The sequence below is a fragment of the Lepisosteus oculatus genome, chromosome 21 (genome assembly GCF_040954835.1).
Source record: "Lepisosteus oculatus isolate fLepOcu1 chromosome 21, fLepOcu1.hap2, whole genome shotgun sequence".
NCBI lineage: Eukaryota > Metazoa > Chordata > Actinopteri > Semionotiformes > Lepisosteidae > Lepisosteus > Lepisosteus oculatus.
In genome coordinates, this window is record NC_090716.1 from 12,008,507 (window position 1) to 12,019,499 (window position 10,993).

General features: G+C 38.9%; 1 protein-coding gene across 1 annotated transcript; it reads right to left on the minus strand.

Annotated features, from left to right (window-relative positions):
• Window positions 1-268: 268 nt before the first annotated feature.
• Window positions 269-10,352, minus strand: ctsd (cathepsin D). The gene is made up of 9 exons (XM_015338434.2): window positions 10,173-10,352; window positions 8,245-8,401; window positions 5,790-5,913; window positions 4,742-4,860; window positions 4,343-4,542; window positions 3,720-3,842; window positions 2,193-2,337; window positions 1,719-1,817; window positions 269-940 (listed from the first exon to the last, which is right to left on the minus strand). Exons 1-9 carry the CDS (start codon window positions 10,232-10,234, stop codon window positions 779-781), a joined length of 1,191 nt encoding a protein of 396 aa, XP_015193920.1. The 5' UTR covers window positions 10,235-10,352; the 3' UTR covers window positions 269-778.
• Between the last annotated feature and the right edge of the window lie 641 nt (window positions 10,353-10,993).

Below are 10,993 nucleotides of genomic sequence, written 5' to 3' on the forward strand. Positions count from 1 at the left end.
AAACTTCACTATATTTTGTCTTCAAAGGTTTTCTTGAGGGAACAGAAAGGATTGAGGTTTGTTTCAGAAAATAATCTTCTAATTGAGACTTGGCACTAAGGCAAACTAAGTTAGGTCTTTTGCCTAAGATGGACATGATCTAGATCTTCACTTCAGTAGTGTTTCTTAGAACAAGAGAAGGGTATTGCTTTGTTGTGCCAATTCTCAAGTCGGATGGGGACATTTTCAGCTACAGGAAATGTACACACTTTCCAACAGCAAAAAAAACTTATCAGCAGCTAGTGGTTTTTATTTTAGTTATGTTTACAAATGGTCTAACTGGTACCCTGCACTTTTTAGTTTCCATATTTCAAAAATATCACGTGAACAAAGCCGACACACACTAAGTTCATTTTCAATTTATGGAAACAAATTCTCACATAAAAAGGCTGTGGTTCTGAGACATATTTAAAAAAATGTAACAAAAAGCAAGTGAACTGGCAGTTACTAAAAAGTACCTTTTTTAAAAAAATACACACATTAAAACAAAATTGTTCATGTCGTCACATCAGATTAAATATTCTGCCAGATACCACAAAGCATGTAGTCTTAATTTTTCAACTTAAAATTTGATCATTTGTTATTTACTGAAAAATATCAGCTGATGAGTAATTAGGCTCTAAGCCCTTAAATCTAAATAAATGCATTGCTACCTGATACAACGGAACCCATATTTGTGCAATAACCTTAGTACGTTTCTCCTTTCCCTAGAGATTGTCAAATTTAACTACTTCTATAACTATTTAGCTTTTGCAAAGCCAACTCTGTTGTTCTCCCTATCAAATTCTGTGTAGTACTGCCCAATAAAGACATCTCCCAGAATCCACAGGGGCCCAGCTGGAGGAGGGATGTCAAGTCCCATGAATCCACTCAGGCAAATTGTCCTCCCTGCCTGGCTTTCCTAAAGAAAAAGAACAAATCGGAGAGAAGAAAATGTAATAGATTTTGCCAAACAAAATATTCTTATATTTTGCTCAGCTCTGTCTTATATACAACTAACAAACATGAATTCATGTAAGTGATAGAACTTGTTTAATACAAATTTAATGATGGTTAATGCTGCGGTTTTAAAGCTGTTTTTCCTAGAATCTATTTTAATGGTGTTTTCTTAAAGATCAGTCAGCTTTGGCTACGATTAACTTGAATCAGCCAGGCCATTCTGTGCTTGAGAACTACAGGAGTAGCACCACCTTTTAAGATTTCTGTGAATCTTCTCCGATGTTTCATTTCAGGTCTGTTTTTCTTCTATCTGCTTCACTGCATGTTGGAATTGTGGCTTTATGTTCTCATTAGAAGTTCTACCCGCTATCGGAAAGCTTATCCTGGCTGAAGGCGGCATCCAGCCAGAGCTTTTATCGCAAGCACAGGCTAGAATCAAGCCCAGAACCCTGGTAGAGCAAGGCAACAGAATTAGCACTGCGTTGCCCCTTACAGAATTTTCTATTGAGAGCTGGTTAACATGGACATATTTTATAAATAAATGTCAAGATGGAATGAGACAAATGCCTCAGTTTTGATCACCTTAAAAAATAACATGTACCTGAATGAAGTAGGTCAATGTTGTCATGTTACATACAGGTAGTATTGCAGTGAAAGTGGAAATGGTGTTTTGGGGCACTGTTATTTTTAGGTATAGTATCTTCAGAAAACTATATTCATTTCTTAATCAAAGAGCTCACCTTCAGGACATACTGATCTCCAGTCAGCTTATATGTCTGCCCACCCATTGTGAACGAAATGACAGGAAGAGAAGGAACTTTCTTGCAGTCAATCATGTACTGAAATAGACCAAAAGAAAATATCATTATCTGTTAGACCTTTCTAAATGATAAAATTAGCAGCTGTTTAACTCACACCTTACTAACATTTATACTATACTTATGCCTGAACGTACACACAAGGCCTGAGTCGCTCAAACCAGTCTTATATCTTTTTCCATACTGAGCCACTCCTGGTTTCTAGACCTTGAACTCAAGATCCCTCATCTGCTAATAAAAGTAAGCTTCTAACTATGATTCTACCCTGATAACACTGTTAAACTTTAACAGAGGAAAGTCAGTCAGGAGTGTTCTGCCCTGCTCTGTTGGCACAATAAAGTTTCATAAACACAACAATCTTGCGATGTGGGGGGACCTAGGGTCCTTTGTGCGTACCTCCCCCTGGATGAGTGGGATGGCTCCAATGGCTTTCTGGAGCGCCTTCACTTCTTCAGCGGGTCCAGTAATGAGGGAAGTACCAGTGTCAACAATGGCCTCACAGCCACCCTTGCACAGAGTCAGCTGGCTACCAACACTCATCCTGTGAAGACCCAAATGTAGTAGTGGTGGTATTAGCTATGGACCTGTCCCACACTTCCACATTCTATAAAGAAGCACCTCTAAATATTAACTTATTTAATATATAATTTCTAAGTAAAACAGCAAAGTAGTAAAAAAAAAAGTATAATACAACATTACATGCTGTTTGACACTCATCAGTTGTTTTTCTAACATTAAAACAACATTTTTTTTTTAATCTCGCTGCCATAATATTTATTATTTCACACCTTCACACCAGCCCTTTTGTGAGTGGCTTTTCTGAAAACAAATTGACCACAGAAAATGTTCACCCATCTGTCTCTCTTCTAATCTCTTGATCCGATTCAGGGCGAAGGGGGAGCCAGAGCCTATCCCAGCAAGCAACGGGGGCAGGGCGGGATACACCCTGGATGGGAAACTAGTCCATCGCAGGGCTCACACAGACACACTCACTCCAGGGCTAATTTTCCCTGAAGCCCATTAAACTACCAATGTGTTCTTATGGCTGTGGGGGGAAACTGGAGCACCCTGAGGAAACCCACGTGAACACTGGGAGAACACACAAACTCCAAGCAGAAATCACCACAAGGCCAGCATCAAACCCTGGGCCCCAGTGTTGCAGAGCAGGAATCCTAACCAATGCGCCACTGTGCTAGTAAAAAATGTTCATGAGGTCTTTCAATAAATATTCTGATAATTTAACTCATTATGGAGCTGTTTTAACTAAAAAACTGAGGACATATGCTCATTTTCTAGTGCTCTGACTACCCTTGAATTCGAATGTTTTATTGGTCTAAAAGACGTTAGTTTTCTGACTCTGTTCTACCTCTATGGCTGACTAGCACTGAGCTGCTCATCCACTTTTGCCTAATTCAATGTAAATGTCAGCCAAGAGCTCAATGTCACTGAAGCATTCCACTTTACCCTTGGAAAACTGTAACTCTATTTAGAAACCCATCTCCAAGAACTTTATTAGGCTAACAACCATAGATTTAGCTACACTTCATTGTCTGATCAAAGTAGTAATGTATACTATTCTGTAGTTATACTGTATACTCAAAATATAGTATAGTTTAGAAATATTTGTCAGAGTTCTTGTCAAACTCCATGTTATAGCAATTTGATATGTACAATTTATTGTTACTTATTTTATAGACTGTAGACTGTGTTGTAGCAATAGAACACACAATATTCGACAACGTTACTTCTTTTCAAAGTTTAAGATGTATTCTAGATGTGACTTTTCTGTCATGATATCAAAACCAGACACTAACCGTAACTCCTTGCAGACAATGAAAAATGTCGAAGACAGGATTTGAAACATTATCAGCAAGTACACTTCTGTTTTCCCAGAAAAGTGGTGAAGGTAAAACCTGAACTTACCCATCCAAGTGGATCTGCCAGTAGGCCTGCCTGGTAACGTTCAGGTACTGAAAGTCCCCAGTGTAATATTTAGGGTCTGTCCCACCGAGCAGCAATTCCCCGCCTGGCTGTGTTTCAGGGTTCCTGTGACAGAATGAGGGATCAATATTATCAGGCAGTGGCACCACTACCAAAGCTATACAAATGTTCACAAAATGTCTCCATGCCTAATTTTTGGCAGGGTGAATAAGGATACTGACTGGCACTCCACCTCACTTTTTCCTTATTCTTTTGACGATAAAAACTAAGAATTTAAAATTTTCTTTGCTTTGCCTCTTACAAAATTTTATCTCATATTATGGTTTTAAATGGTGCAGACAGGCATTATTTCAATCTTACACCTTCACACAACATTAGGTACCACAACCACCATATGTAAATGTTTTAAATTATTTTTAATGAACACTTCTGCTTTCTTTGAGAATTAGATGGACAGAAGGCCAGTACTAAACATCGTAATCTCCACTTATTGCAAAAAAAACAAGAAAATATTACATTAGCTCGCTGTAGGCATAAGTTCAAATGAAGGAACAAAAAAATTAATGTAATTTAGCCATAACTCTGCGGGCTGGCACATTCCTCACCTGTTCAGGTAAAAGGAGAACACATTCTTTTCCAGCTTTTTCTGACTCATCATGTTATCAAAGACAGGAGCTACTCCATCTACTGAAATCCTGGGATAAGCCATTCCTAGAATGCCATCAAACTTGGCAGCAATGAATGCCACTCCAGGCTGCTTTAAAGCTTCACCGAAAAGTTGGCGGTCCACAGATAAATCGCCAATCTGAGGAAGAAATGAAGACATGACCACTTCCGCCTGCTCGAACCTCCATGTCTCATTCACAAAGCATTCTGGAAGGAGCAACTATACAGTAAGTACACATATAGGCACTATAAAGAACAAGACGTGCTCTAGCACTATACAGTAGGTATCTATAATTCTAGATGAAAGATAGGAAAAATAAAAAACATAAATACTCTACCTTGCAGGTGTCTTGGCTGAGATATCCAGATAGACTGCCAGACCCATACTGAATAGCAAAGGCTGTTCCATTCTTTACGTATGTGCTTGATTTGGCAGAATTGTACTTGTGGTGAAGCACTTAGGGAAAGCAATGACACACGGTTAAAAAAACTGATAGAGTTATTTGATTTTTAAGCCAAATAAAGCGTACCACGATCTTTTCTATTTAGACATTGCCAACGAAGTAGTAACCTGTGGACTATACAGTATGTATTTTGCAGTATTACTGTATGATTGCAAACATTATCTTTTACGTTAATAATATTAATAAACTTTATTTTATATAGCGCCTTTAAAGGTGGCTTCCCAAAGCGCTTTTGTTACTTTACCTATTACAAGTTTTCTATAAAATATATGCAAACAATACTATTTAGAAGCTGCCCTCTAAAAATGAGGTTGTGGACATCAAACCAAAAGAGAGAACTTTCCTTTTAACAGCAATGTGGCTACCTTTATTTTCAGCTGAAATGGCATGAGTTCATGAGATTCTTTCTACAATACTGACAACCCCCCCTTGGCATTTTCACAAAGGAAAATATGAAAACACGAACAGAAACACTGCGGCTATATACTTCATATTATTAAGCATTCGTTATTTACTGAGGTCTGGTTGTGTCTTTTTCTGCTTATATTATCGTCTCAAAATAAAGTGAAGCAACTGTCTGTTGGGGTGGCACAGTGGCGCAGTGGTTAGCACTGCTAGTAGGTTTCCTCCAGGTGCTCCGGTTTCCTCGCAGAGTCCAAAGACAGGCTAACTGACACTGGGGGAAATGCCCTGGGGTGAGTGTGTGTGCCTACGTCTGTCTGCCCTGTTAAGGACTGGCGTCCCACCCAGAGTGTATCCTGCCTTGTGCCCACTGCTTGCCAGAAGGGGCTCTGGCTCCCCCACAACCCTGCACTGGACAAAGCAGTTAGGAAATGGATGGATGGAATTTCCTGTCACATTAGAGTTCAAATGAGAGGGGCCTACAAAGTGGGAGCAAAGCAATTTTACAAGTCGGACGTACAGCATGCGATGTCGGTGAAGGAGCAGTGGATGGAAGGCACCCAGAGGTTGGACGATCCTGTGTCAAACACCACGGTGAAGAGCTGTGGCGGGGTTCCGATTCCAATTTCCCCGTAGTACTGAGCCTGTCAACACACACACAGGTGAGAACAGGGGTCAACAGCGTCATCTTCTGCAAAGAGCAAAGAGACTGCCCTGATTCTCAGAGCCACAAGCAAACAGCTGGGGTGGACTTTGCATAGTTCAGTCTTGTTATTTCTTACAGTGTCGGGAATATATATTTGCCAATTTTTCATTGAGCACATATATTGCACGATATATATTTATAGACTCAGATGCTCATTCATATCACAGAATCTTCTTTATAAACCTGACACACACTGTTTATTTTTCAACAGTTTTAAGCTGTTTAAAGCTGGAATCTGTATGCTTACAGCTAAGATTTCAAATTTTGCCTTACACACTACATTAGAAAAGGCAGCCCAATTAAAAAAAACTCCTTTTGATGGACAGGAGAAAAATCTAAAGCATGTATTCTTTTGATTCAACTTTGATGTGCATAAGCTGCAACTGTTAACAACCTGCGTAGTTATTTCAGTGGTAAAAAAAAACCCTAGCTCCATGACAACTGGCTGTGGTGCCTGAAGCCCTTATCACAGCTCATGTGATTATGAGTCAGTGTGTGAGCCAATCACAACTTTTCTTTAGCAGTTTTTAGTATCAGCTGTCTGAGCAGGTTTAAGTGACTTAGAATTCATTTTGAAGTTTTACACAATGCAAAAGTAACTGGGCCTAGTCCAAGCTTTTGATTTTAAAACCAACATTTTAGTCAAAGCATGCAGTATCGGGTTACTTGCCAAAGTATAAATACGTTATAGGGAATGATGCTTATACAGTAAAAAAATACAGGAAATAAAAGAGGTTTTAAAATTTGTGGGCAACATTTGATGTCAAACACAACTTAATTTCAACCTCCTCTAAAATCTATAAATATTTGAGATGTGTCTGTTAATGCTCATTGGATCAGATTTGATCAAAAACATTAAATGTTGAAAAACATTCAACAAGAATACAACCTTCAATCATTTTCATGATAAGAACTTCCTTAATATACCACCCCTCATCTCACATTGATAGACGAGCAGCTTTTTGCTTCCAGTCATTTCTAAACCTCATGGAGCAACTGATTAAATACCATCTGACATATTTTCTTCAACAGCAGTTAGTTGCTTTATCTAAGCACAAGTCGTCCAGCAACTAAGTAGTTTTGGTTTGCAAATCCAAGATACCTTTTTTAAAAGATAAGCCACTCTGCACAAAGAAAAATGTAAAGAAAATGTCGAAAACAGACTTTAGCTTGCGACAAAAACAAATAAAACCAGTGGAGAAGTTTTGAATTATGCATGGTACAGTAGAACACAATGTACTCAAGACGTTATTAGTTTTTCTAAAAATATTAACACTAAATTGTGCAATGCTTCAGTCTGCAGGCCTATTTAAACAGACCGATGCCTTTTAAGTAACCCGGAGCTGAGCCCTGCATGCCCCAAGTCAGGTGGTTGGAATAAAGTAGCTTACAGTACAGTAACACAGTGGCTCATCTGTCATATAACAAACTCTTGTTTCCTTGTGCTCCTGATCAACAGATTCCTAAATCCTACGATATTCTAACCAGTTGGAGTTTCATAGGAAGGGTGTTCCTGGTAACAACCAGCTGAGACACTAATTAAACAGCCTTTTAACAAACCTTGTTGCTGCCCCTGCACGCAGATTACAGGCAGTTTCTTTGGCATCAAGAGAGGAAATATAAATACCGCTGTAGAATTCATGTCACATCTAATCATGGTGCTGTCTGGGCAGAGTTTTACGTGATAGAAGATCAAATCATTTTCCTAATATTGCTTCATTCTAAATGTTTGCCGCATTGAGCAAGCCCTTTATCAGGTTGGCCAATCAAGTTGCTCAATGACAAGTCTTCTCCAACCCTTATACTAACTTTGCGTGCATGTGTAATCTGACACAAAATGTCTAGCACAACTGTAGGAAATCATAAACATGTTTCCACTTGCGTTTCGATTAAACAGGTCAAACCTGTTAAAGTGTACATTTGCAGATTATGAGTGCATATCGTACATTTTATACTTAAGAATTCCACAAAAGGTAATTTGTCATTTTCATTGGTTGGGTCTACTGGTGTGTATTTTAAATCAGGATTCAGGCTTCACTCATACTTAATTAAACAGATTTAAGGTCAGATTTAAAATGGAAAATATCTGATATTTGTATCACACTATTTCTTTATTAGAACATAAAAAAGTTAAAAATGAGGGGAGGCTGTTCAGATTCTTGTGCTTATGAGTATAGTAAAGACACCTGAGAATCGAAAATAAAGATATTACTCAGGTTCTACAACTGTAAAACAAAAGGAATTTTTACAAGGGCAAAGGGATTCTCACATCAAGGTAGTTTTTCAGGGTCTCTGGAGTAGGCCCAGTGCTTGCAGGGAAACCCAGGTTGTACTTCAAGGACTCCTTGTCAGCCACCAGCTCTTCGACGCTTTTACCCACATCGGACAGAGACCGTCTGATAGAGCGAAACTTCTTAAGAGGAATCCTGGGAAAAGACAAATCCCGTTAAAGCACTGAATCACCTCAGTGCTATCAAAACACTGGATGTAAAATGTGAACAACCAAAGCACTGCTTGGAAATATTCTTTCACAATCCTGCTGTGCTCTTTTATATTCATGTGTCTTCTGCTTCCCTCTTTTAAGAAACCTCCGCTGCCGTGCACAAAGCACCTTTCTAGTACAGCTGACTCACCAAACCCCATCTGAGTGCCCAGTGTTTACCATTTGCCAGATCCTCTTTGTTTAGAAGGAAAGCCCAGAGTCTTACAGGTACATAACCTCATCCAGAACATGCACCACTTAAATACTTCAACGCCCCCGTATTTAGAATGCAGTTTGTTCTTCCTTCCTTCTTGAAGGCACAGAAAAATGCACTTTTCAGCTAACATGAGGTGTTGCAGCTTTCTGTCACCCTCCTCAATGGCGGTTAGTGGTCGACCTGAATTCTCTGAAGCGAGATCAACAGCAGGAAGTCAGTTGCAACACTAATATTGAATGCACTTGAATGCATACACTTGACCAAAAGTTTTCTATAGAAGCAAAAGCTTCCTAAAAATTTTCAATGTACTTTACAGGTGCTCATTTTCACTTCTGTCAGATCTTTTCTCCAGAAACAAGGACTGCCACCTTCATTCACAGAAAAGCAGCACGTACTGTATACAGGAACGAACTGTTAAAAAATAGCATATTCAAAAGCTCTTCCTGAACATTTAAAAGCACTGCACACCACACCAAGATCTTTTCTAATGAGTATTTTCCTTCAGTGCTTATTGATTTGAAACACTGTTCAGCTAATAGATCTTTAATTAGAAAGATACAACGACATACTTTGACATATTCCTTATCATAAGATATCACCGTGGATTTGTATATAATTTAGTTATATTCATTTAACTGCATTGACAGCATCATTTTCAAAGAGTTTACAATAATGGTTAACTGTTGAGCAGTTTGAACTGATTCACTGCAATGAATACCAATTTCGACCCTTAGAAAACAGTTGATAACTTCTGCTGCTACTAACAGAAATTGTCACGGGAGATCAACAGAATTTAACTGGGGATAAACACTAGGAAGTGTTGTCTGCTGTGGAGGGATTGGGGGAGCGCAGACACCATGATCAGGTGAGTCAGGGCTTGGCTATGTCAGTCAGGTGAGAAGTGGTTGTGACAACAGTTGAAGTATGTTATTAGTAGAAATACGTACAAACAGAGGGGTAAAGATGAAAAGCACAAAAAAACCAATGCCAGGCTTACAAATTAGTGACGGTACTACAGCATAATAAAGCTCCTGTTTTCTTACCCAGCGCAACGCAAAATTCAATACAGCGACAAAGACACTACCAACAACAGAGCACATGCAGTACTCACCGAGAACAATAATAACAGTCACAGAAAGTACTGCGGTATCCGATATTTTGCAGCAATACGCAACTAAAAAGAAGTAGCCAACTTTTCAAATTAGATGCATAGCCTACGGCAGCTCCTAAAAACGCCCTCAGCTCTATTTTTTAAAGACTAACAAAGCTGTGAAATGATTTTGCTGTGCGCTTCCCGGCCAACCGTTACTTAATTTGCATCCGTTGAAAAGCGCGACAGCCCAATCCATAACAAAGGTACCGATCTATTTCTGAAGACACGGTTATCAGCAATGTGAGGATTACAGTCAATTTGAAATCAACCCGGTCACCCTCGGCAGTCCGTGATCTCATTTGGGTATGACTAGTATTATGCAACAAGAAGTGTAAAAAAAATTACCTGATGATAGCATCGGTGGTCCAGACAAAAGCAGCCAACAGGAACAAGTACGAAAGCTTCATTTTATTGTTGCAGCGATCAGGACATGCAGCGTATCGTTAGGCTCCCTATTATGGATATGAACAATGACCAAGCAGTTCACCCGAGTTTTTATTAACACAGCACCTCCGTCAGCTGACTCCAGTGCAGAATGATCATGTGACGAAACAGCGCCCTCATACACAACACAACCACAGCGGAACAGACAGACAAGGCACATACTGTACTGTATGCCAGCTGAAAGGCTGGCCTGCATCAGTCGCTTACTTAGTCAAAATAGGGTTTTCCCTTCACAATTTATGAAGTATAAAGCTATTTATAGATGAACTATTGGGTATTCAATTGCATTTGTCTCGTTAGCGGTCAGAAAATATACAAATATCGATTAAAGGAGAAAATATGTGCCACTAAAACTGTCATGTTTGCAACGTTATCAAGCCAAGGAGATTAGTTAAGAAGAATGACCCACTTTTGTATTAAGAGTTTCTAGTTTATTCGAAAAATCCTGTAATTCAAAAGCATACCTGATCTAAATATTTTAATCGGTGAAATAAGGTTTTTTGTAATCGTCCAGAACTGCAAGTCATGTTTCTCAACAATGATTCTGATGACAAAGCCAAATGAACACATGACAGTTTAAGTACAAAACCAATTTTGCTAAGTTGTTTCTTTTTAAGTTCACTCTGCAGTTCCCACACTTTTTTACTGTTCAAAAGTAGATTTTCAATTTAACCTGAATTTGTACTTTTACTACATCCTTTGAAATTGAGGCTATAACCCTA